The sequence below is a fragment of the Pectinophora gossypiella genome, chromosome 7, assembly GCF_024362695.1.
Source record: "Pectinophora gossypiella chromosome 7, ilPecGoss1.1, whole genome shotgun sequence".
Lineage (NCBI taxonomy): Eukaryota > Metazoa > Arthropoda > Insecta > Lepidoptera > Gelechiidae > Pectinophora > Pectinophora gossypiella.
The window spans coordinates 8,824,507-8,852,115 of record NC_065410.1 but is presented as its reverse complement, the minus strand read 5'-3'; the positions used below and the strand labels follow the sequence as shown (position 1 = coordinate 8,852,115).

The following is a 27,609-nucleotide window of genomic DNA, read 5'->3' as shown; positions in this document are numbered from 1 at the left end:
ACGCTAAATGTACTCCAACCCTAAACACACATTTGTCTCAAAACAGTGATTCATTTCGTTTATAAGATAAACAAATGAAATTCTAATTTTGAATTTAGAATTTTCGCTTATTACTGTAATGGCCAAACTGCCAGCTATACATTTATGTATTTTTTTTCATCGTATGAATTCTTTTTTGTGTTAAATTCGGACAGAAACAATGAAAACGGAAGTGTTTCGATTTTTTTGATGAGAAGTGTAGTTACTGTTTTTAAATTTTTAAACCAATTTTACACATTCAAAAGTCACTTTTTGTATTCAAAATAAATGTACTCCATGTTCGTTATGTTGGCACGCCGGCATTTCTGTCAACGTCAAATGCGAAATGTCATTGTCATTTCATAATAATAGTCAAGTCAACAAAAGTCAGATGTTTGCTACTTTTTGTGTTTTGGACTATGACCTAGCTATTATTTAATTGTTAATATTGCAAATAATTAAGCGGTATCATGGCGCAACCACAGCGGAAGGCTGTTTTGAACCTTTATAAAACGGTATGTTAACAATTTATGTAATATCAATCTCAGTTTCATAACTTATGAAAAGTATATTTTACTGATAACAACGACGTTATCGGTGAGATGTTTTGCTAATGTCCTCAATTAACACGTCAATTACGTGTTTCATTATTGTTTCAATTTATTTAAGGCTTTAATGGTACGAAATAAAGATATTATTATATTATTATAATGGCTACAGCTGTAATTTTGTTTCAGTTGCTGTTTTTGGGACGCGATTGGCCTCAAGGTTATGACTTATTTAGAAAACGACTGCACAAAGTTTTCACGAAGAATAGCGAAGAGACCGATCCGAAGAAGATACAAATGATGGTAAAACATGGTGAGTTCGTCGTCAAAGAAATAGAAGCTCTTTACAAACTTAAAAAATATAGAACTATGAAGAGAAGGTATTATGACGAGCAGTAGTTCCAGTTGTCTAAGCACAGGTTTTACCCATAATTTAAGAACAATTTGTGGTATGTATATATTATATATACTAGTTAAATCTTAGGGGACCACAACTGTAAGTGTAACTAAACAACTGGAGGATCAATAAAAACACACATCTATGTAATTATGTATTATAGACATTCTTTATAGTTTACATAATTCATTACTATTATAAACTCTATTAAAATTAAAATGTGTAAATTAAATAAAATACCTATCAATTTCTTAATAAACTGTAACATAATGTTATTCAGACAATGATTTTTATTTAGTGGCAAGTGATATGATAATTTGATCAATCAATCAGAAATATATACATACATTAGATCTACGATAACAATATGACATGTAAATAAAAATATATTTAATGTGCAAGAGATGGTCAATGAATATACAGATAAACCCTGCATTAACTTAGTATATTTCCTAAACTTTAAAAAAAGTAATATGGCGGGTACATCGCATTAATCCTACTGAATCAGCAACTCGTAATTTTAATTAAGTTTTAACAAACAGTAATCGATACAACAGTTTAAAACACCAATGCCAACTTGTAGAATGTTCGCAATTCATCACAAACACCAAAAAGACACAAGCCTTACAACTTTATACAATGTTTTTATGTAAGAAAAGAATTAGTTATATCTGTGTATAAATAACTGACAAATAGCTTCGATGTCCGTAGTCAATATATGAATCTAAAAATTTTGAAAATGGAGTCTATTTTGCAAGACTTGTGCCGCTTTAGTCGATACTTAGAGTGACTTGTTCAAATACAGACAAGATGCCATGTGCCGTGTCTTACAGTATATTCTAGCGTTTATTCACATAATACGTGGCATTTCGTCTTAATATTATAAAATGTTATCATTAAATAGCATTTGGAATGTCTATATTGTCAATACTACTGAGGCCCGGCCGCGTGATTGTTGCGGCCTGAGATATATAAAGTACTTAGTTGAATTATATGTATTCCAACAGATTCACAGCACAACATTTAGCACAATCAATTACACATGTTTCCTAATTATTATTGCGATTATTAAGGAAGATTATTAAATTGTGATAGATTATGAAGGACTGTAAATGTCTATTGGCAATGAATCTGTTGCAATGTGCTATGAGTACAATCTATAATTATACATACATATGTTAACATAATTATTATTATTGTTAAATACCGAACTTGAACAAGTCTATACCTACTTGTTTCGTGTTGGTGCACTTCTAATGTTAAGTACTTGAAGCCTGACGCCATTACTCCTATACATACCTAGATATCATATCGTGATCGTGAAATTTAACATGTGATTACATTATATACACAATAACACATAGGATTGAGATCAACAACAGTCAAGCTTTAGCTAGGTAGGTATAATAGATAGATCGTTCATGAGGGAAGTATATATGTATATAGATAATATTTTAAGAAACCGCGAAAAGATATTGAAATGAATATAATTTCTACTAAGCGGCAGTCTATTCACGATGTATCATTATCGTAGAGACCCAATACGAATAAACGATTTGAAATTATTTAACAGTATTTTATTTTATTATAACATTATGTATTTTATTTGTAGTTTTACACATTTGACTAGTTTCGATGACACCACGTATATATATAAATTGTTCACGAATTAAAAATAAATTATTCTAAGGGAACCACTCTCTTACAATGGAGTATGATGGTATGTGGGCAAACGTTAGGTTCTGCGAAATAAATTTTGATCTATGATGGGAGAGTTTAAGTAATACTTTACGTAAAAATTTGTCATGATCCAAATTAGGTACATACCATAGGCCTAATTGATCCTCGCAAGAAGAGAAGCTTTCTCTGAAAAAGTAATCTACTGTCACAAACCATAAGCTAAATAAGTACCTAACCAGCAGTCTCTTCCTGGGAGGAGCGTCATATAATAAAAGGGTATTAACACCGTAACACTTACATGATAGTAAAATAGAATGTAATAAATTTAACAGGATTCAACTTATTTACATAGCATTATGTAATAGTTTTTGGTTACATTGGTTTTTTTCAAGAGAATATTATTCCAAATTTAAACAATGTTGTAGTACATATTTGAGATAGTAACAAAGCACACTTAATTCGAAAAAGCTGATAACTCCTTTAACACGACTATTTCAAAAATAATTTATAATAAAGATAGTAAAATAGACGCGAAAGTCGTGGAAGTTGCAAAGGAAACTAACAATAGTATCTACTCTCCTCACAACACGTTCTAAAATCGCGCTACTCCAACTGCCTCACAACGATAGCAAGAGACGAGTATTAGTTCATCGAGGGCAAACAAACTGTACAATACAGAACAACTTATATTTATTATATGGGACTAGGGCCCAACGACATAAAATTTCTTTATAGAAATCTCGAAAATCGTAACGGTTTTTCAGTAAACGTTTTTAGTATATTTTTCACTCGTTATAGTAAAAGCTGGGATACTATTGAAGAATGAATTAGTTTCCTATATATGAGCTTTTATTTAGTATTAAACGAGAGGAGTACCTAAGTAAATTAATCTTACAAAATATAAAGTCAACATCGACGAAGCGAGAGAATCTGCTTGCGTTGATTTTTTTCATTACACGAATCAACTCAAAACTGCTAAATGAGTAGATGTCTTCACACTCGTTCTTCTTCTCGAAGGTCTTCTGAAACGTGAAAATTTCACTCGCTTTAATACATAATAACATTTTAGACAAAAACTGTTCTTCATAAAAAACATGACAGTAAGCTCGTATAACATTAAGGCTTCTGAAGGGTAAGGTTTAATTCATTGGTCAGTTTAGTTTATGCAAATTTACATGGTGTCGATAGCAATGTTGATGACTTAAAATTCGATAAAGAGACCGGCATGTTATTATATCACTCTTAGAAACCTGTGTATTATAAGTCTGGTAATACTGGTATAAACTGACCTCTATCTTCATCTTAATCCTTCTTCTCTCCATCCTCTGGGTCCTTCAACGTGTGCCATTGCGCAATGGGTCGTCGCGGGCTGGCCAACATGTCGGACCAGTGACGCAGCTCTGTGCCCGACGCGTTGTATCCTAGCACCACCTTGCCGATTGGCTCCGACGTCCCGATGCGATCGTAATCCACCACCGTTATCACTAGATTCACTTTCTGTCGTGCAATTTGGAACAAAACCGTATTAGTCGAAGCCAAGCCATGCAGTTAGCACTGTCGTCCTGTGAGTTTGACTTTCATCTCCAAGATAGTTGTATCTGGTTACCTTTTCGACTTGTATACTCAAGTCCAAAAAATCCAATTAGGTATTATCTTTATATTGATGTTTATAACCTTGTCATAAACCCAGGACGACAGATACAGATGCTTACAAGTAAAATGTGATGTTTTACGAAGTAGATGTAAATAAAATTGCTTCAGTATATCTAATAATTATCTACTTTGTGTGAAAGCAAGTATATACATAGATACAACAAGCACATAGAAAGGTAAGGATCGCGTGCAAGATAGATCTTAGGGACAACTGTAATTTAATGTATTTTATTATTGATACTACGATTATTACTTGATAGAAAAAGCTTTTTGAAGAAGAGAATTCGTTTCAAAATAAGTTTACTATAATGGGTGACATGTGCAGGTAGTTAAAAATATCTAAATAGCTGTGAATTAATTATTAGATTGAAGTCTATTTTGAAGGCCTTCTAAAAACTTCTAAATGGGTACCTATTATTCAGTTCTAGAAAGTAGAGTTCGACAATGAAGGCACACTATTTGTGCGGTGCATAGCGAAAGTTTTCGTAGCCGTACTTACATACCTGAGGGTTGAAATTAGTGGGTAAAGCATTCAGTATGGTTTAAGAAGTGATATAGATACGTGAAAAGAAAAGAGAGAGAGGACATAACAAAGATGCAGAAGAAGAAAGGGACTGGATTCCTTAAACCATAAGTAATTACAATTTGAAGTCACCAAATTGTAATGCAGTTACGAGGGGAGATTATCAAACACCACTCAGTTGAATGGACGTGATTATTGTATCCACCAAAGAGTACATTTTTGGAATTCTCGCAAGAATGAGAATCTTTAACTGAAACTGCAAGTTACGGCTAAAGGTCATCATTCTAAAGGGAGACATTCTAAAAATATAAGTTTTGGAGAATATAGGGAAGGAATATAGGTAGAAAGGGAGAGAAAGGATGACAGACACATCTGAAATAATAGACACAGAACACAGTACGCTAATAGAATATACAGATAATCTATCTAGCATCGCATCGATAACTGAAAAAACAAACGAAAAATAGAAATAAAAAGAACTGTATTTTTTACATAAATAAGTCATATAAAATATAGAACAAGTAACTTCAGACCCAAGTAAATGATTGTGAATGTCAGGAATAGGATCGGAACGGATGCAAGTGGTGGTGTGGTATTCATTCACAACAATTAATACACAACATCAAATTGCACATAGCGAGGACAATTTCCGTAGACAATTTACTTTTACCAACTGCGTTATAATATTGAAGAATTTACTGCAAAATTTGGAAAGAAAATTGTCCAAGCCATGCGCCACGACATCGAATTTTGTTACAATCTCGGCTCGCACCTGTATTTGTTCGAATGGTACTTCAAAAGTAAATGACTCGTTGTAATAGGGATTCAGTGTGCATTTCTTGATGCTTGTTTTCTTCTTCTTCAGACGTTTGCCATTTTGCATGAGTGCTATCTTTACGTACGGATCTGATGTCCCACGTTGACGTCACGGGATATGAAAAAGAGAAATTTGTACCATTAATATTAATACATTAACTATATGCTAATATTGATTGCAAACAAAACATAATTCTAGTTAATAAACAGAATATAAAAATAGATATAGGTATGAATATGTTGCAGAATATGAATTAATAGTTTCAATATTTTCGTGTCAGGTAGGTAGTGAAAATAGATGTAGATAAATAGAAAGCTATCTTAAAAGGGTCTTTACTTTACCGTGTGGGACATTGTACAAAAACTTGTAAACAGTCATGAATAAGCTTTTAATGTGAAAAAGTGAATGCAAATGTATGAGTGGATCCTAATCATACTATAGGTATAGATACTGTGGAAAAAGGGGAACATGCACTGAAATTATTATGTGAATCTACCCTAAGGGTACACACCATAAGCACTTGTAATATAATATTATAAATAAATTACCCTAAAATCCCTGTGGAATTAGAAGTGTTAGGTATCAGTGTAGCATGTATACACAATACAACATCGATATAAGTAATTATCAATGGTGACGTTACCTGATAGGCCACCGACGTCCATTTTCTTTAGGTTCTTAGCTTCGAGGATGACCACTGTAAGCTTCCCAGCCGTGGGTACATAACGCAACGAGAAACATATGTCTCCCAACTTGTTGTCCTGTAATACATACAACATACATTATTTGTCCACTTATGAAACAAATTACTTTGAATAGGTTAACTATGAGACTACTAGTGAGTACTTGTAAAGTATCTTTTGTCTCATGACAATCAATGCGTTCGCACCAATAGGTATAACAATGTTCTTTGTTGTTAACCATATAAATTTGTGTCGACGTAGAGCAAGCGAAAGTGATCTCTTCTCGAATCACTCCTAAATATTTATCTGTAGGTATTTGTAAGGTAGGATAGTAATCAGTCATTTCAATGTGACAATAATGGAAGATAATAGGAATAGTCGTGTAAAGGATAAAGCGTTCAGAGAACGAGTTCGAAAAGCTTTGTATAAAACATATATGGGTATGTAAATTATATACGGGCCATAAATAACGCGGCTTAGGGCGGAGCAGGGTACTCAACAGACGAGTTACACGAAATAAAAACAAATGAAACATAACAACAGCTTCGTGTAGTCACCTAAAAGCGTATATTTTATGGTAGGGTTCGTCGGCACACAATTTCAGTTCTACTCCGTACGGCTTAAAAAAACTAGCTCACATATTGCTGATTGCACCAAGACTATCGAACTAAATTTGTGCGCCAGAGTTCGTGCTTCAGGACGCATAGCCCATAACGGTTGAGAAAATTATAGCCTCAAGAGAATGGAGTTTGCATCTAGTCATACGCACATTTGACGACCACTTCATTGCGTTACATATAACGTTTTAGCACATAGATGTCATTTCATCTAAGAACATGAAATTATACACGATACATAATATATTTTTAACATAATTCTATAAGACGAACAAAACATAAAGGTACATCAACGTTCATATCAAACCTAAAAGAAGCAATCGTTTTCCGCTGAAATATATAGGTAGTATTGGTATAGAAGATAGGTAGTGTTGTTTATTACGATCTGTTGCCGAAATGAAGCCAATTTCAATGAATGTAACACCCAGCTCAGATCATCGATTACAATGAGTTGCTACGTACTCTCACCTTGAGGCCCTAGTCACCTGCAGAACATGTTGAACTACCCTTCTCGAGAGTTAACCACGGTTCCACGTCGCCTAGAGACTACCCATTTTAGGAACAGATCGCAATCATTCTATATTATACACATATAGTATACATACATAGCTCTACGACCAGCTACGACAGATCTACTAAGGAAATTATTCTAACATCGTTTAGAGGTCTTTTTAAACCTGAAAATTATATCAAACTTAACGTTCGTGTAAAAATACCAAAATTGCGTGCAATGTATAATATACGGCGGTACAAAAACGAATTCATTTTTTGAATTGCCTATTTTGTATATAACTTTGGCACTAATAAAACGTGATTTAAGTATTTAATGTTCTAATCTCAATCTCTAACACCTACGATCCGTTATATAACAAAAGTTACGAATAATTTCCTTTTTGAATATTTTTGTTACTGTACATACATATACTATATATAAAACTAAGTGCAGACTTATAGGTATATTAGAAGCATCACACTAAAATATATAGGTGTAACATCGACACACAGTGAAGTAACTACGGTGAGTGAACTATACATTCAGCGAGGAAGGCTCATATAGAGTAATTTAGCTATATATAGTTCTTTTCATACAAATAATATTAAACCCACACCCTATTGAGTAGGAACTGCAAAGACCTCAGATATGTTTACGTAAGATTACAAACTATAGAAACGATATTATAGCTAAATTATTTCGGAAAGGTTATTGTAAATCACAATGTAATTTGGACATAATATTTTGGATCGAAAATGGAGAATTATTAATTAATTTACTGCAGTTTTACTATGTTCTGTGGTTTAAATGTTTGACCATAATCACATTTCGTTCGATACAAATTAATTTACAGCCTTGTGTTTTACAATTACGCACTATGAATTTACTATATTCATGCACAATAGGGTAGAGTCATCAGTTACAACAACATTAGGGCAAGTGGAACATCTTCTTGCGGCGGTCAAGAGGTGACCTGAAACATACTGATGTATATATTATATCATATTAATGTCTTTATTAAGTCCTTATAAATGGAAAATAAAATCTTTATTCAATTATAATGAATATAAAAACAATGACATTATGAAATTAAGTTCATGAAGTAGGTATGTCATGACTTTCAGAATCATAATTTTATCATAAAATTGCAAGTAATTTTATTTTTACAGTTCACTTGCTTTTGAAATTTATGCTTGTGGATGAGAATCATAATTACGTACTCGAAAAAATATTTTAACATGTGACTGGTGTGCATGTTTCGTGTAAATTTAACTTTTTCGAGGAGCACAATTTGGAATTTCGTAAGAAAATGTGATGAGGCACCAATTCATGTATACGTGTACAATGTAACAGCCAATTACAATACGACAAATATTGTTAGTGCGTCCGATTTGGCATGTTGTGACTGTCCAGATGCAAGAGGCCTTTCAGTATTATCAGATTATGCTGAGAATGGAAGATGGCGGACATCGCCCGCAGCGTGCCAATCCGGACAGCACACACGAGCACAACACCAAGACGGGCATGCAACATTCCCCAGCCGCAATATAAAAGAAAATTAAAGTGTTGGATGGATCAAAACAAAAAATCGAATAAAATAAAATATAATGAGGTATGATAGGTGATAAAGGTAAGGTGATCGACTCTTCGAAAGTTTCTCTTCCAACGATGTGCCCTAGCGTCCTACGTCAACCTACAGTACTCTCAATATCGGCCCAGATTTTAAAATTAGCCAATACTTTTTAAAATTACTTAGCGTAAAATACAGTCAATCGTATAATATCAAACAACGTGTTGTAATTTACAATTTTATATTACGTATGTATATCTTGATGTGTCTCAAAATAATACTTACGTGAATGATCATTTCGTTTTTGAAGCGGCATGCAAGATTGTTCAGGACACAATCAAACACAGCCAAGCAGAGCAGAGAAAATATGGAGAAAAAGAGAAAACCAAGTAAATACATTTTTGCTGTCGAAATTAATTTTATCAGAAAAATAAATGACGACTCAATCAATGAGACAGCCTTGACTAGGAGCATCTTGCCATACTGCAATAGTGCACGGGGTTATAGGTTCGCACTTGAACTGTGACGGCAACAATTACAATGATATTATAAATACTTGTAAGTACGGTAATATAGTCAAGGTTCCTCTAGTCAAAAAGTGCAGTAAAATTTCAAAAATGTTGATCGAACTTTCAACAAGTACAATATTTTCATTTTACAAATGTGTAGGTACCCATCTTAGAAAATTTAATCCTCATTCGAATGTTACTTATATTCAGGTCTGTATATTAACGCTATACTTGTTGAAAAGTACGATTTTATTAAAATAATGCTGTTCTGCCAAAACACAAACCGGTAATGATATAAAGGAAGAAATTACTCATGTAGATATGGAAGTAATACAGTGTATGTTCGAGTATGTATGTGTGTGTGTTTTGCCAGCCTAGCCTAAGCTAAGAAAAAAGATAAAATAGTCTTCTTAGTCGGTACATCGGCGTATGTATCTCTTTATTTAAGAAACCTTATATCTAGTGCAATAATGGGATCAGTATCCCTAGTTGTAAGTATCGTGTGAATCGGAATAGGCTGCTGATGTGACCTGGGTGCATTCGTCAACGTCACTCGTTAACTTTGTCAATAAACATTTTTGTATTACCAAACTATCTCATGATACAAATAATAAAAGAAAGCAAACTATAAGATCCAAGGAAATACATTTTCCAATCTACAATTCAGTACTCATTGATAATACGGTACCCAGTCTTCTTATTATAAATGCAGATTACAGTAAAATGAATAAATTGATGATTTAAGTAATTACTTATCGAAATTGACTTTCAAAACTAAAAGTACGAAACAAGGATCAGTAAAGCTGTTACCACACTGTGAAGAGGTGTATATGCTGAAAAGTAAAGCCTTTTGTATTATGTTACACTGTATAGTTAAGATTAGAATAGTCACGCATCTGGTAAGAGAAGGCATCTGTCCAATTGTGCTATTGGACCATTTTCCAAATAAGAATGTTCACAAAACATCCTTCAGTACATTGCCGATAGAATTTGTTTTGGGAATTGAAAAAATTGCACAACTTTCTGCTAGATCAACCAAGTTCCCTCGGCTTTGTACGTAGTTGAGGCGCGTTGCCGGTTTGTTTTGTAAAATTAGTTGGTGGTTTTTGTGTGTATGTTTGTATTCGCACCTGACCGCCTTCGCCCTCAACGCTCTGCAGCTCGCGCCATTCTTCGATGGTCTGCGCCAGGTCGACTTGGCACAGCGGCACCTTCACCTCCCCGATCTGATCGTGCTTTGAGAACCGATCGAAGTCGAAGATCGCGAACACTAAAGTCTTGTTCATCGCGTCGGCATACGGCACGCTCTGTACAAAAAACATGTATTAGTTCCTTTTTCATACTTGCTAAGGTATAAGGGTTTCGATTTTATAATTAGTAAATAGGCAGACATTGAAATCAATAAGGTTTCTTTCATTTTACCTCAGGGTATTAATCTGCACAACGGTTTTTTCTTTAAGAGATACTTACGTTTCACAAAAATGCACCGATAATCACAAGAGGTTTTCTGAGGTGTTAAAAAGGTCACATGGAAGTAATTCATCTAAAAAAGCAAAATTGCTATTTGACATTTTGTTAACATTGCGCATTTACTTTTACATGCGTAAATGTCAAATTGTAATATTGCATTTTTATATGAATTGCTTCAATGTGGCCGTTTTAACCACCCTGATGTTTGCTAAATTTACCTTGAAAACGAAAGTTTCGTTGAAGACCGGACTCAGCGTTTTCCGATGGACTTTGGTCTCGAACTTCTTTTTCTTGTCGGGGAGGAGGTAAACCTTGACGTAGGGATCGGATGTGCCCCCCATATCCAGGGCTGGGAGGTCTTCTGCCTGGATCACAGTCACTGACAGACTGTTGCTGTTGAAGTCGTATTCCAGCTGCGAAATATAATATATTCTTACAGATTTTGTATTGATTTCTTGTCTCAAAAAGTTAAAGTGCCATGCTTGATTACGGATTACACTACCTACAAACAAAATTATATACCCAACGTAACTTATGATATGACATATACTTTGTGTTTTATAATTTTATTTACTGCAATCAAACGTACGACCGTGCTCTACTTTCGTCATAAATCATAACTTAATCTATACCTATATATCAAAATTCAACTTTAGTAATAAGCTGTGAAAGTTCATTTAAGGACTATAAAGGTGCTATTAAGTGTGAACTTGATTGACTATGACGGGTTACGATCTGAGAATGAAGTCGTAAATGTTTAATGGCATATCACACAATACGATTAGACGCATTCGCATTAAGGTGATACGTTTCAGTCAGCTAGGTAACGCTGCGTCAGCAGATGGCGTTACTTCTGCAGTTTTCGTATTTTTTTCCATTTATTCGTTTAGTGTTGAGTTCTGACCCAGTGAAATGTTAGGTGGCGAAATCTTACATACATTATCTTTAAGTTAAGCTACAATTTTGAAGTATTTACTGCAGATATCATATTGAAACATTGCATCAAAAGTTGGTGTCATTTCAATTTGTGTACAAACACGAAGCTGTCACACACACATGCGAACTAGGTTAGCTATTAAAAGAGATGCATAATTTGAAGTCTACTTCTAACTTCTAAATGGCGCATTTGGTAAAGCAGTCGCCGCCATTCTTAAGTTTCACGGTTCAAACCCAAGTGCATGTTTAAATTGTTTTTACTTTTTGTATTTTTTTTTACAATTGAATTTGGCGAACCCGTCTATTTGTTACGGAATTTTCAAAAAGTATCACTTTTACCAATAATATTATAATTATACAATAATGTACTTTGCACTAAAGTACCTTCCGTAATTTCCGTATTTTTTTATTTTGTAAAATTCTAACAGGCATTAATCGCATCCGTGAACATGCGGCTAACTAAAAAACTACTGAACGGATTTTCATACGGTTTTCACCAATGAGTAGAGTGATTCATGGGCGTGCTTTAGGGTATATAATTTATACAAGTATTTTTTTTTTGTATAAAATGGTTCAAAAATGATGATGAATGTCAAACATAATTATCGTTACAAATATAGCCGACTTGGAGCTTTCGGCGAAAATTTTACCTGAGCCCATTGAGATATAACAAAACAACGTATGGTTGTATTGTTCCTTTTTTTGTAAGTCTACCGAAAAGTCCACAATATGTCATAATAATTATATTGTGTATAAAGAATTGTGTATATGTATTGTATGATTTTACAAATAACGATCACAGTACAGTAATAATAAGGTAGATTTTTCCTAAATTGCGTCGGTTCAAACTTTGTCGCATCGCGTTTGAAAGATGTAATAGCGCTTCAGGACGTCCCGCAAGCACGGCGCTGATGTCGCAGTATCCGCATATAATTATTATGACTTGTCATTTAGTTCCAATAAAATCCGCGGGACTTCATACGTATGTCAGTGACAGCTGGTGATAGCATGCGGGACACTTAGCAGCTAATCGAATTCTATGTTGTTTTCGCGCCCAGTCCAGACGACTTGCAGCGCATTTCTGGAATTATATTTACGCGTGGTGTTTATTGTTAGGTTAGTTAGTTCAGGTTAGGAGGCTGGGACGTATTGAAGTAGTATTTCCATATATACGCGGCCTGAAATGGGCTGTTTCGGGGACCTGAACTGGTTGCTGGCAAACTTATTATCACGTTTTCTTGATTAAAATTCATAAATAAGTCAAATAGAAAAAAGATAAAAGATTTTCGTTAGTTTTAGATCTGTCATGATGTCTGTGATGTTTGTTTATTATACATAAGAATTTCAAAATTTAACTTATTTTTTTCCCAAAGGGCAAGGCAAAGAGAACTATGCCTATACAGCCATGTCTTGTGTTTTTTTTCTTGATGATGATTAATGAAATGATGAAACCTAAGCCCCCACTCTCGGAGCAGACTCCTACTCCGAACCCCAAACGAAGTAAGCGGCTTGTTGGCGCAAAGCGAAAATAGATAGGTACACTTTGTTTATTGAATATTCCGAATGTTTTCCGACTAACTTAATGTGATCATTAACCACAAAACACCACTTCGTATTGATTATTTAGATTATTCAACGAAGAAATCAACCTTCCCGTTTCCGTTTCCACCAAAAAGTCCGCGGCAATGTTGCAAAAATATGTTGGATGGAAAAACAATTAATTAAAAATGACTACTATTTAGGCCGGCAAATGCAACAACTTTTTTTTTGATTTGGTTTTCCCCGAAGGGTAAGGCAAAGGGAACTATGCCCATACAGCCATTTCATTTTATGTATTGATTTTTTATTATAATATATGTCCTCTTTTAAAACACGGTACTTACCCATTATTTAAAAATGTTTAAATAATATGCGTTAAAACAGAAATATTTTTCCAATATTCCTTTTCTCAGATTGTAGTATTTTTAGTTTTTTATTTATATTTATTCTCTTCATACAAAATCTCTTTATAAATTGTCACTGACATTCTATTACACTTGTCAAGTAGTCAAAGCCTTTAGAGAAAAAAAAACTATCACGCACACAAACTAACATTGACACCTCTACACGCTCAGCAAATACACTGTAATCTGCACCACTACAAATGTAGAATTGATCAAAATTGAGGGTCTGAAATATGGTACTTCTCGTATTCGGACCCTAAATTTTTGTTAGTTTGCGAAAATAATACACCAAAATATTACTATTTATCGGTTTTATAACAATATTCCTCTATCCGTTTTCCTGTAGCACTGCATCAACTTTTGTATGGAAAACGAATCACCTTAAGTAGATGAGTTACGGTGGCGAGAAAGCGGGATTATTGGTTCCTATGCTCTGATTTACATTTTTTATAAGATTCCGCCGTCGAAATATTTCCAATGTCTAGCCATTTGTTATAGCCAATAAATTCATGAATATTCATATCTATAATTTTTTCGAGGTCAATAACTAACAACATATTATTTATTATATCCAATGTAAGTCTAAACAATATTTACTCTTTCAAATTGAACACAGGAATCAATAATAGTCGTTATGGGAGAATCTAATTAGGTAGAAAATGCTGACAAAAATTACAATCTTGAAACTTGCAAAGATGTTAAGACCGTACCGAGTAAGAGTATTAGACCGTAGGGAACCGCCATCGCCCTCCATCGTGCATACTGTCCTGTCCTGTCATCCTGGCACACTACCCACCTTATACTGGAGTTTTCCTAGCTTCTGTTCTTCCTTCTTGGAGTCTCCATCATCTGGCTCCTCAGCATTCTCCGTGAGCTCCTCCATGTCCGGCTGAACCTACATGCACGTCCCGCGGCAAATTTCACATGAATATCTCATTTCTTAATAATAAGTCAATGACCTTAAATCTGCTCGTTTTCTTGAAAAAAACAACATAAAATTTCATGGAACTGCAACTCAATTTTTGAGAGAATTTTATTATGTATTTTTTTTAAATTAGAATATCGTCGTTCTCTACGAATTGTGTTCCAGTAACATTATAATAAGGTAAAATAAGGAAGAAAATACTGGTGCAACCCGTATATTCATTTTACTTAGATTTTCCTCAATGTGTCGGTGTCAACTTGTCACTGAAGATCAGTTCGTTCTTTGTCGTCTCATTCGTTATAGCGCTACCTATTCGCTATCATTTTCAAACACTGTAAAAGATTTACGATGTGTGTATCAATGTTGATAGTGGGATGTAGCTACACAGGTGTGGCACAACCATTGTTTGCGTCACGAGACGGTTCGTCTCCACGTGCATCATAACGTGGGTTCTCGTAGCTTGTTATTAAACAGAAACATTACCTTCTCCTTGTAAGCTGAACCTAGCAGCTGGACGGACTTGAGGTCGACTCCCTTCATGCCCTTCTTGCCATCCTTGGAGCGTCGCTTGCGGAAACACCGCCGGATGCAGCAGAAGCATACACCGAGCACCACCACCGCCACTCCTATACAACCAGTGTGGGTTACAATAGCATATTATGAATAAAGAAATGGTAGAAAACAACAATTACTACAAGTTAAACATTACTATTGAACACAGGTTTTTGACACGCTGGACACTAAAATTCGTGTATGTAGCGGTCTACAGACGTATTAAAACAGCATTAAGAAAGAAAATTCTAGCTACCCTAAACTAACAAAGGAGGGCAAGTGTCATTAACCATCATATTTTATAATGTATAATAACTCTAAGCAATCATTTCGATTTATACCTAGATTGAATGTCCGATAACGATCACGTAAATATGAATGTGAAGGCAACACGATAACGTTAACACAAAACACGTCGACATTTAAATGTTTGCATAACATAACCTCCCATCCATAAAAAGTCAAGCAGTAAAGAGTCTGTTAAAACTAATTAAAACTTTTTTGAAGCGAGCTCTTTACAGAACAAAGGGAGTTAAGGACTTTAATAACTTAGGAAAGGTTGGCAGCGTCAGGAAAACTTCGTGTGTGTACCGAGTAGAAAAAGGTCTTCTGAAAAACCGTAGTCATTAGTAGTACCATCTTTCTGAGCTTAATGGTTCTATGAATAAGCTGGAAAAAAATATTCGTCCGAATTTTACGACCCATTTTAGGAGGGCAATGTCAAGAGCATTGATTACTGTCGGCGGACCAGGCGGAATAGGATAAAAGGATGAAACGGGTCTTTACTTTAGTGACTCTATCTAGATCTTATTTCTTCATCCTCCAGAAAATTTTTAGAAAGCTACTTTTAACGTCATCTTTAGAAATAGCATATTTTAAAAAGTATTGATATCAGCAGTGACTGTTATATTAGAGTTTTTAGTTTGTTGTTTGGTTTAGTGAGTTTAAAATGTCTTTGGATCGGGGTTGAACTTTGTTATATTTTTTGGGAACTTACCAACAAGTATGGCGACGAGTTGCCATGTTTCCATGTTCATCTTGCGGGCGATCTCGGCTGTTTTCTCGGCCACAGACTCCTGTATCGTCGGCTGCGTCGTCAACCCTCCTGAGTCCGATGTATTCATCGCTGCGATACAAAACTTTATACTTAATTTATGCAGTTACATACATAAGCTGCGATAGCCCGCTTGAGAGCGCGACTTACATCGTATTGCCCGTAGAGCAACACGGACCCCCGCGAACTGGGTATTGCCTGAATACCCATAACTGAATTCGAATTTATTATCGATTCATGTTTGAATCAAAAGGAATTGATATTGAAGCACTTTCGAAAATGACACTAATGAAGTTAAAAAGGTTGACGTACCTGGTGGCTCGGTGTTCGGATTGGAAGTCCCGGTGGCCGGCGTGGAGGAGGCGGAGATCGTGTCCGCCTCCACTGCTTCGCGGCGCCATCGCTGGAAGATGTGCAGAACCGGTGACATACCTGATGGGTAGAAGAAGATATAGTTTAAAAAATAGATTCAAATAATCATAAAAAAGTTTTACATCCCACTGTTGCGTACACGTTTCCCCTCGATCAACACGCTGCTCCACTGCAAGATGGGGTGTTTGGGTTAGCAGGCAACAAATTTTCACGAGTCCTCACCGCTCGAAGGCCTCCGACTTTGCTTAACTTGGCTGTTAATATTAATGGTAAATTAAATGAAATCAAAAATCTCTTTATTCAGTTCAGTTCAGTTAACATAGTTACACTTTCAATATATTTTTTTATATGTATAAATATTCCCGCTGTGGGTACTGCGGTATGTAGTTGTTACATGAGCCACGTCAGGGGTCTTTAGCGGCTCAATAGTAACCCTGACACCAGGGCTGATTAGGTCGGTCATTGATTGTCAGACCCACACGACAGAAGAAGATATAAATATATTTTTGTCGAACGTCTTTCTCCCTAAAGCTACTGTAGCCGGGTCCGACACGTTGCAGAACGTAAGTTTGAGGTTCATTGGGTCCTACCTACCTCTTATCTGTTTTACCATAATTCTTTCTGATCAAGTTGTAGGTAAATGCCGTTCGATACAATATTTCCTTCCGTTGATGAAGGGAGGTTTGCTCAGCACCGCGTCGTATTCAAAAATATTATCTATACTTAAGTAAAAAGAATATTTTCACCGCCGAAAAATACGTAAGTAAGAAACGTGTAATGTTGTTTATTTAAACAGCAAAATGGTTATTAAGTTGCTTATGCGCACAATCCCATAGATATTATATTCCCTCAACACCCACTTGTATTAAAACGGTACAGCTACCGTTTATTAATAAACTTTCCATATTAAAATTTCACTGAAGTCAATTTTTAATCTACTACCTACACTTCGAATAAAGCAATAAGTACGTGTTAGTTACATTGTACAGAACAGAAAATAATACAAGTACGTATTCTAGGTTTTCACGTTGAAGTCAGAAGAAGGTAAGTACTAACTTGAATTCAAATTCGATTTCGTCATAGGTTTGCTATCACCGTGTACTGGATCAGAATCTTTTTCTATTTCAATTTACTTAACGACTTCTTACATTTATTTTTGAATCTACGTCATTTTGCAGATGTAAAACGGTATACTGACTTATCTCAGTAGGTATATTTCTACCGATACATTCTATCAAGTTGTTGTTTGGATTCTTACAAACATATTATTCATTAGTTGCTGTTTTATTCAAGATCCTGTTTATCAAGTCAAAGAGAGCACAGGTAGCAGGAATATCAAAGTACGATGTTGTGATAAATCTTTGTCTTTGTAATCTCAATTGTAGGTTAAACCTAGTATTCCCGATGTATATGTAGCAGCTCGATTTTAAAATATCAAAACAGCCATAAGTCGATTTATCTTACCAAAATAGAGAAAAATGTTGTATTCAAACTCGAACTCGAAAATATATTTATTCAGTTGGATAGGTTAAACTTTAAATAGTCAGATTGAATATAAGTAAGTATTTTTTTTTGTCGAACGTCTTATACGCAGTAATATAACTACTTCAGCTTCTCAACCCGTATAGTCGAGGAAAAAGCTGCAACAAAAGCCTAGGCACCGGGGCCATTCTTGATAAATGTTGTACTTACACAAATCCAGTATTTCAGCTGCCTAATATTGGTGCCCTAACGGTTATTCCCGAACATTTCTGTCTTTTAAATTGTTACTATCTTGTTTAATTCAGTTTTGAAACTATCTAAAGGTAAGTTTTGAATGTTTGTGGGAATTTTATTGTAAAAACGTAATTTGATGATTTTATGTATTTACACGACTAACATGCAAAGCAAGTTTATTTTTGTGCCGGGTATAAAAAAGTGCCAGTCAAATACTAGTGCACTTATATTTGTTTTAAAAAGTATTGTTTTTCGTCACATCTCAAATGTATAATGTTAAACATGAATTTATTTATTATAAGGTGACGTTATGGATCCCAATTTGTAAACAAAGTCTTATTCAAAGAAATATCCTTTTTTCAGTATAGCATAATCGGACATGAGCGAATGTTTCTTATGTTCATAAATAGTTAATACCACGTGTATCTTTAATGATAAACGTTTTAAATTTTGTGTTTGGTATTTTACGCGCGTTGGGTTTTGAAGTCTGAAAGTATGATTACTACTACATATAAGGCTTGAATCTCTAAGAGAAAGCTCGATGAGGCGTGGGGTCTTAGTTCAACTTGCAATGGATATCCCTCTGACTACCCCAATCCGTGCTTCGGAAGGCATCCGTGCTTCGGAAGGCACGTTATGCCGTTGGTCCCGGCTGCATTAGCAGTCGGTAATAACCATCAATCCGCACTGGGCCCGCGTGATAGTTTAAGGCCCGATCTCCCTATCCATCCATAGGGAAGGCCCGTGCCCCAGCAGTGGGGACGTTAATGGGCTGATGATGATGACCCCAATTGGCGTATAGCAGTAAGTTTATGTTATGTTTTCTTATAAGGCTTGAAATGTACAGAAAGAGGTGTTTCATATAGCTTGAGTCTTCGTCCTCAATTTTCTGGCTATTATGTGATATAACTGTTGTTTTGCGTTTGCCGGAGCGTGCTCGGAATGAACTAGGCAGACCTTTCTGCGCCCTAATGGAAACAGCTCCAAATGGGAATCGGAAATTATTTGTCGCTACAGCTCACGTCGTATTGGAAGCTTACCATGATTTGCGAAAAGTTCCACAGTTCCGATCGATTCGCTTGTTTTACACAAATTTTAAGATCCTTTCTACTTTATCTTATTTTATTACCTACAAAAATAAAGACAAAAGACAAGTTACGCGTTATCATTGTTGTTATGACAGAACAATAAGCCCTCGACCTGTAAGTAAGTTATCCTTAAAACGACTGGGAAACACCACTCGAAACTATGAACCTGTGGTTAATAAGATAAAGCGACGAGGAAGTTAAGGGACACTTGACATCTTGGGCCAGACTTTGCGACACGTTCAGCGATTATCGACTTTTCGCCACAGGAGATAAGAATCGAATTATTATTACGTACTATATTATTGAACTCAGACACAGAAATATAGGAAAATTTTGGAAATATTGTATTAAGGTCTATTGGTGTTGTCACGTAAAGTAACAAGAGAACATATGGAAGCAATTTGAGGTTCGATTTCACTAACTTCATTGGCACGGGCAACCATATTGGCTTAGGCATAGCTACGAAAATGTATTAACGCAGCATGGCACTTTGCGGTCTTTAGATAAATAACGTGGAAAGACTGAAGAAACTACACAGACGGAGTAAAATACGTACTGTATCGGGGAAGATCACGATTACCGTAGTAGGCAATGAGTGTAAACCATTATGGCTTAACAAAACCGATATGCGCTGTGCTGCCGTAAACCACTGACCTTTCGTTTGTTCCCCTCGCTGCTGCGACTTCTTGACTACGGAATGCTATTTAGGCAGTCACTTATCACTGGTTTGGTTCATATCTGTTGGATATAATATCGGAGTGGAGCCTTCTCTCGGCGGTGAAGGCGGATGGGTGGTGCGCGCGCATTCGATCGATGGCCGCTGCGCGATGCGATGCCTTTACGTTCCCGAGTTCCTGGCCCAGTCAATGTTTACGTCACACATTGCGTACATTGACGACCGAGCTAAAATGTTAAGCCAGTGAATGGACACCGGATGCGAGCCGACGTCAAATGTATATCGAACTTAATGAAAAATCATGCCAGAGCTTTATATACGTGATAAAAAATATGATTAGATTTTTCTTTTACCTGAATATTTTGTTTACGGGATAACACACTATCTCATTTTTTATTTATACGTTAAGTGCAGCTATTTTTGTTTTCAACGTCACATTCTACCACCATGCTCGTTGTTATTTATAAAACTTGAACATAACATATTGTCGATTCAATTATTACGTATAATACGAAGCGATGATTTTGTTCATAAATAGGCATTAGCGAGATTTTAGTACCTAAATATTGTTTCAATACATGTTTCTTTCTCTTCTCTACAATGTTAAAAACCGATACCCTTTTTAACTAGTCACTAAACTATACTAAAATAACCTAATCGCTACTAGGTAATGTAGTATCATTATTAAGTTTTGCTCAACAATTGCTGTTAACATTTTCGTTGCTAGACATATAATAATTATAGTTCATATCCTAGTTAATTAATGAATATCGCATGGCAGGATAGCTGATACGAATACCCTGTGGTGATTCTAAGCGCCTACGCAGACTGGCTAAAGCCGTAGATATACATACATTCTTATCTCGCGAAGGATGCCGCCGGCGGTCGCCCACGCTATTCCGTGCCGTTTAGACGGAGAAAATTCTAGCGATGGTGGCATTTTATCTTAATAGACGCTATTTTAATCCAGTTTGCTGATATATATTTTCCTATGAGGAAAAAATACCTTTTTACATCGGATATATATAGTAATTTTGTTTCTATGCAAGCACCGGGATAAGAGAAAAAACGTAGGGTATCTTCTACGTTTTTCTCTTACCTTCGTAGATATGTAGAGCCTACCAAGTAAGCCATTACGCAGTGAGGAAGGACTCATTACCAGGCGGAAATTAGCAGATTAGGTTTTGAAGAAGTGCCTTTATGTTACTAGGATTAAAAAGGAAAAAAGAAGAGGCAACCGGTTAGCATTTAATACGATTGACAAGGAGCCTTTTTGTAGATGACATGAAATAAATACGAGAATATATCGCGGGATATCGGCACCATTGCAAGGATATAGTAGAAGAATAAGTTGAAAACATTGTGCCGTACTTATATTGGAGATAAAAATAATTTGAATTGCTACAAATATCGAGTGGCAATAAAATGCTTAATGTTTTGTTACCACCGATTGCGACGATTGTATGACCACACGTGATTTTATGCACGTATTATGTAAGTATGTATGTTTTTTCCTCTCAAGTTTGAAAGTTATTAATTTGACATGTTTAGACACACACGTCACCTTGCATAGTCTTGGAAACTACGCAATAATAATTATCTAATTTGACTGTTTACAAGCAATAGTGAGTGCGTGGTTAACCAATCGATGTATCTCTAATTCTATTGAACATAAAATAAACAACCTACATCCACAACGTCGAAGCAATTTTATCTAAAACAGCAATATTGCAATTTGACATTTGCGAATATGAATGTAAGCGCGCAATATCAACAAATGTCGAATAGCAATATTGCTTGTTTAGATGAATTGCTTTAACGTAGCCTTTTTATCCCTACAGACTAAAAAAAAATAGAATGGGGTGTTTCGATTGTAGGTATTTACTTTATTAATAGAACAAGTGTAACGACCATACATTAGTAACTCTCGCACGTAAACCCTATTGGGGTGGGTAGAGGTGTCAATATTGGCATTGACGTCGCCAATGATAGGACAGAACGTTACGATGCGTTGAAATAATAAATCTTTCTCACTCTTATCATATCCCTTCCTTGTCTTATCATATTAAAAGGAAAGCTCTAAGTAGCATGTACGGTCACGAGCATTAATTATGTATACACTTTGGTACCATGTCACATTAACTTTTTTGACAAATTGAACTGTAAGTCTCACTAAATGTCAAACATATTAGTGCGACAGAGTCCTAAAGTGGGTATATTATATTGCTCATGACTGTACTTATACGGTCTTTATACGGTTTCACGGTCATTGACAGGTTAAGAACATACATACATAATCTCTGTTTACTCCTCTAGGATATAAGCGTCAGTTTATGTATGTATGTTAAGGTTAAGCACGATTTAATAGAGCTTGAATCAGGATTTGAATCTGGTGACCACACTATGTAAGTCATACTTTCTCAAAAAAAGATCTGGTACTGTTTTTTACTACAGATTGTTAAATAAAAAAAAACTACCCGCATAGGATAGATGACAACTTTACAATAATTACTTGCTCGTCAAATGAGATACTTTTTACTTGTACTAATGTCAATATGGGTTAAAATATTAAAATCACCAGAAAAAATGGTCAAACATCGAAATCTTTGTTACGTAATTCTTAAGAAAAAAATGTAAGTCAACTAAAATAGGTAACAAAAATGAATGAATAAAGAAAAAAAATATATTATTATGATGGTAACGAGCATTTTTTTAAATAATTGTTTATCTTCTATTACAATACATGTACTTATAGTATTTTATAATTTATCTGTGACCCAGTTATCTACTCGATTGTGTTTGGCCTATTATTACCCGACTGCGCAACGAAAAAGGCGGGGTACATTTAACTAAGCACTGTTGACATTATTATATAACAGTACGTATATAAGTAATCAAAGGGGAGGCTGCAGTCAAGGTCACGCGCCGTCGGCAGCTCTCGAAGAAACCTTTTGGACCCATTCCAAGTTTTTTCCCAATATTTCTCACTAGCTAGCTAGCTTTGTATAATAGTCTATTGATCTACGTTTTTTACGCTAATGAGCGCTGCCTAGCAATAAAGTAAGGATTTTGCTGTCGTCAAGCTCGTATTAATCGAGTCGAGTTTGTGCTTTGGGAATCTGTCTAGTTTTTATACGTATACCTAACTACCTATGTTCCCGGGTCCAAATCCCGGTGGGGACAAATCACAAAAATCACTTTGTATTAGGACATTATAGGCTGATCACCTGATTGTCCGAAAGTAAGATGATCCGTGCTTCGGAAGGCACGTTACGCCGTTGGTCCCGGTTAATACTTACTGATGTAAGTACGTCGTCGTTACATGAGTCATGTCAGGGGCCTATGGCGGCTCAGTAATAACCCTGATACCAGGGTTGACGGGGTTGGTAATTCACCTCACAATCCACAAGATAGAAGAACAACTATCTATGTAATTCCTTCAGAATCCGTGTAGTTTCTAAAGAACTATCTAAAATATACGTTATACATAAAGTATTTTATCCAACACACAAGTTTTAAATAAATAGGTCTAAAGAGTTTGGATTTCCTGTCATTTAAGTCGCATTATACGACCCGGTACTTTAGTTAATCTCTTTGGTTGGCGGTGGCTGTATAGTATTATTTATGCCCAAGTACCTATTTCATTAGGATTGACTTTATCATGGGCGTGTCTGATTTGCTCTTGGGCAATTTTCTCAGTAGACTCGACATAATGCTATAATAACGATTAACTAGAGAATTTTTCGTAAAATTTCCTTTAAAGGAAAAGAAAGGCATCCGTGCCGAATACATAACTACTTATTAAAAAACTTAACACGTTCAGTGTGTAACTGAAAATTAGATACCAACCCCTCGCGTGCAATGTTATTTTTCTATAAACACATTGGTATTTATGTACATAGACACATTAGACAAGAAAAAAATGTGGCCCACATATGGGTCATGCACGTATGAGTTTCACTGCCTCATATGTGGTTCATACACAGTGAACGTCTTAATACAGGTTAGGTCATAAAGACTACGTAGATACTTAAATAAATACTTAGTAGTCAGTTTGGCGATTATAAATACAAATATCCGGAAAAAAAATTGTGTTTGTTTAAGGCTGGAACTAAGTAATCTAAGTTGGAACCTAATAAATAATAAAAAAGTTTACCTACATCTATTTGTGAAAGCAATGAGGAGCTTTTCAGGCTACTTTCCTCAAAAACAATATAGATAACGCTGTAAAGATTTTCTTTCGTTTAACCTCCTAATTTCATGGATAACAGACATATTTATCTTTGTTTTTGGGTATAAATGATGACCCTGTCCCACCCAGGCACAATTACATATTCCACCCATTATTGGAATATGATCAAAAGAAAGAGAAGGAATATAGGTGGCGACATAATTATATACATAATGTGACCCAAATATCAAGCAACAATTATTTGTATATAATGCTTCTGCCTCATTTCTGATTCGATTAAGCAGGGAAATACCAAGCATAATTCTCTCCATTGCCCGCTGAGCGACACCGACCCATAGTAAGCGGCCACGACGCTCAGTGGGTAGGCCCGCTACAAGGTGGACCGACGATCTGGTGAAGGTCGCGGGAAGCCGCTGGATGCGGGCAGCGCAGGACCGATCGTCGTGGAGATCTTTGGGGGAGGCCTATGCCCAGCAGTGGGCGTCGTACGGCTGATGATGATGAATGCTTCTGCTGTTACATTGTATTTTTGAATAATTATTGTTTTTGTTTTTGGGAAACGTTGCCTGGTAAGTCACTCATTGTGTGAACCGCGTCCAAAACAAACAATATAATGGATCGACACATACAATTTTGATGTACACGTACAATTCATCATCAATGACAAATTGAAAATTGTATGATGTGAGAACTTTTACACCGACGAGTGTAAGTGCGTACTTTTGAAGTTTTTAATATAGGTACAGGTGGGTGTTATTTCTAATTAGGTAAATGTATATTTTATTAGCGACACATAGCGAGGAGAACCGATGGCCGATGGGGCGGAAAGGTTCTGGAGTGGCGACCACGTGTCGGACGACGCTCAGTGGGTAGGCCCGCTACAAGGTGGACCGACGATCTGGTCGCGGGAAGCCGCTGGATGCGGGCAGCGCCGGACCGATCGTCGTGGAGATCCTTGGGGGAGGCCTATGCCCTGCAGTGGGCGTCATACGGCTGATGATGATGATATTTTATTAGGTAGTTTTGACCTGGCTTACTGTAGGTTTGCCCCTACGCTACGTCTGGAGTGTAAAGATAAAAGGATTTCACCAGCAATGCTAGGTAGGTACTAACGGTAAGTATTTTTGGGTAAAGCCATGTATTTTGATAACATTCGTCTAATATCCATTCCGAAGATTTCATGGAGGTCAAAATTATATAATAATTACTATTTGTTTCATTACATATTCTTACGATATACGTATATAATAATATAGTAATAATAAATTTTCAAGATCTTGTTTTTGCCTGTATTCTGTATTATTTTTGTTTTATAAATCCAATTATTTGTATTTCAGTTATCTTGACAAGGTAGTGACAATTAGTTAGTATTAGTTAACATAGTTCTGATTGACTTTTTTTATGAATTGACACTTATAGTTATTATAATAATATTATAATATTTTCTATAAGAAATAAACATTAAATAGTAAAGCGACTCCGTGACGTCTCTATGTTCGCTAGCGTCGGTTGACATTTTCTTAATATTCTCTGATTTTGAAGGAATGCTCAAGGTCGTTAGCGGCTATAGGGGCTTTTATTTGCTTTATATTGAGTTTATTCAGAGACAGTTATAAATACCTAAAGAGAAAATGAAAAAGTCTGACTCGCACGGGATTTGAACCTGGAGCTTTTAGTAAGCCTGGATGAGCGTCTTAACCATTACAAGCCAAAGGCCGTATCGAAGCAATTCATCTAGAAAAGCAATATTGTGATTTGACATTTGTTTGCATTGCGCACTTACTTTTATATGCGCAAATGTCAAATTGCAATATTGCTTTTTTAGATGAATTACTTCGATGTGGCCTTTTAAACCCCCCCGGTCCTCATCCTGTTCAAGCTAATTTTTCGATTTATATCACCAGAATGCCAGTGGTGACTTTCTCTTTCTGAGTATCCACGGGTGAGTGTTGTAAAAACAAAGTCAGTTATAAGTATTATTTATACTCGAGCGGTATTTCGGGTATATCTATGTTTTTGAATTTAATAAACTGATAGTTGTATTGACATTCCGATATGATTGTTTGCAGCAAATGATAAAGGCAAATAGAATGGTGTTTACGCTAAAACGAATTTGATATACCAATGTTTTAGTAAATAAATCGAAATAAACACTGAATGTTTTTACGTATTTTGACTATTGACTTTGTTTCAGGGTTTTTTCTTATAAACAGATTTATGTAAGTATCTGCTAACCCGCAACGGAGTAACGTGATGCGGTATGTATACCATGAATCAGTTCTATACTCTATACTTTCTCTATATGCTTACTTTGTTTGAGTGTAGGGAGGCCTGGACGCATATATAGGCTATTTATGTTACTTTATACAAAGCCGCACGGTGTAAACACGAGTACAAAATAAGTAAAAAAAGGTTTGGCAATGGTCGCTAAAACCATTTGTTTTTATAAAAAATATCTTGAATAGAAATGAAAAGTTAAGCACTTAAATGAGGCGTACATACGTATGTACTTAGCTTAACTGTAATATTATTATGAAACAAAATAAGATCTTAATATAGCTAATAGTCAGTTACACAACCAGACTATCATAATATAGAAAATTGGATAGGTATATAAATATTCACATTCAGTCGTGCTCGTATATTTTAAACTAACAACAACAAATATAAAGCATTATTATGTATTAAATAAGTTTTAATTCAAAACTCAAGACGCTACGGTAAAAATAAAACATGAAGTATGAAACCGCGACATCAGGAATACGTGCTTTTGAATTGATTTGACTACTTAAGTTGCAAACTTTTAATAAAAACCCGGTAATAACAGGGTTCATAAATGCGCACGATCATTTTCACACTATGTCTTAAATGCCTGTTTGTTCTGCTTATATCCGCACAAATAGCATTATAAGGGCTTCGAACTTACACAACGTGAAGGGCAAGCGGATATTAGATAAATAAATAATGATTATACTATTCGGAAAATTCCAGCTCAGCTTAACTAATTATTTTTTAAGTATTAAAATGTACTTACTGGTTGTTTGGGTGATCACTAAGTATGTGAAACAGTGGCACTAGATTGAAATCCCATCACGCAGTAGTCGTTGGTTGCTGTAAGCAGGGTTAGGGCGCAGTCACACGAGCGGTCGGCGCGGCGTGCGTCTGAAACTGAGTACA

General features: G+C 35.5%; 2 protein-coding genes across 7 annotated transcripts; one reads left to right on the top strand and one right to left on the bottom strand.

The window, feature by feature from the left end:
• The first annotated feature begins 374 nt into the window (after positions 1-374).
• LOC126368102 (electron transfer flavoprotein regulatory factor 1) lies at positions 375-2,528 on the top strand. The gene is made up of 2 exons (XM_050011988.1): positions 375-533; positions 756-2,528. The coding sequence occupies exons 1-2, from the start codon at positions 489-491 to the stop codon at positions 963-965; spliced, it is 255 nt and encodes an 84-aa protein (XP_049867945.1). The 5' UTR covers positions 375-488; the 3' UTR covers positions 966-2,528.
• Positions 1,724-27,609, bottom strand: LOC126368046 (synaptotagmin 1). Of its 6 annotated transcripts, none has more exons than XM_050011909.1 (11): positions 27,467-27,609; positions 16,701-16,820; positions 16,332-16,460; positions 15,266-15,408; positions 14,654-14,752; positions 11,197-11,391; positions 10,639-10,815; positions 6,280-6,397; positions 5,592-5,725; positions 3,933-4,140; positions 1,724-3,665 (listed from the first exon to the last, which is right to left on the bottom strand). In XM_050011909.1, the coding sequence occupies exons 2-10, from the start codon at positions 16,816-16,818 to the stop codon at positions 3,946-3,948; spliced, it is 1,308 nt and encodes a 435-aa protein (XP_049867866.1). In that variant the 5' UTR covers positions 16,819-16,820; positions 27,467-27,609; the 3' UTR covers positions 1,724-3,665; positions 3,933-3,945. The 6 variants fall into 6 exon arrangements, with proteins under 6 accessions (XP_049867866.1, XP_049867867.1, XP_049867870.1 ...); XM_050011910.1 differs by having other exon boundaries at positions 1,724-3,662; XM_050011913.1 differs by having other exon boundaries at positions 6,280-6,388.

Bases quoted from the DNA above. Each gene is read 5' to 3' on its own strand.
- LOC126368046 (XM_050011909.1), bottom strand. From the start codon at position 16,818: ATGTCACCGGTTCTGCACATCTTCCAGCGATGGCGCCGCGAAGCAGTG. The intron at 11,392-14,653 runs GTGGGTAGTGTG...TATATTTCGCAG, and splicing joins TAGGAAAACTCCAGTATAAG to CTGGAATACGACTTCAACAG. The intron at 4,141-5,591 runs GTGCGAGCCGAG...ATTGCACGACAG, and splicing joins TACCATTCGAACAAATACAG to AAAGTGAATCTAGTGATAAC.
- LOC126368102 (XM_050011988.1), top strand. From the start codon at position 489: ATGGCGCAACCACAGCGGAAGGCTGTTTTGAACCTTTATAAAACG. The intron at 534-755 runs GTATGTTAACAA...ATTTTGTTTCAG, and splicing joins TTTTGAACCTTTATAAAACG to TTGCTGTTTTTGGGACGCGA.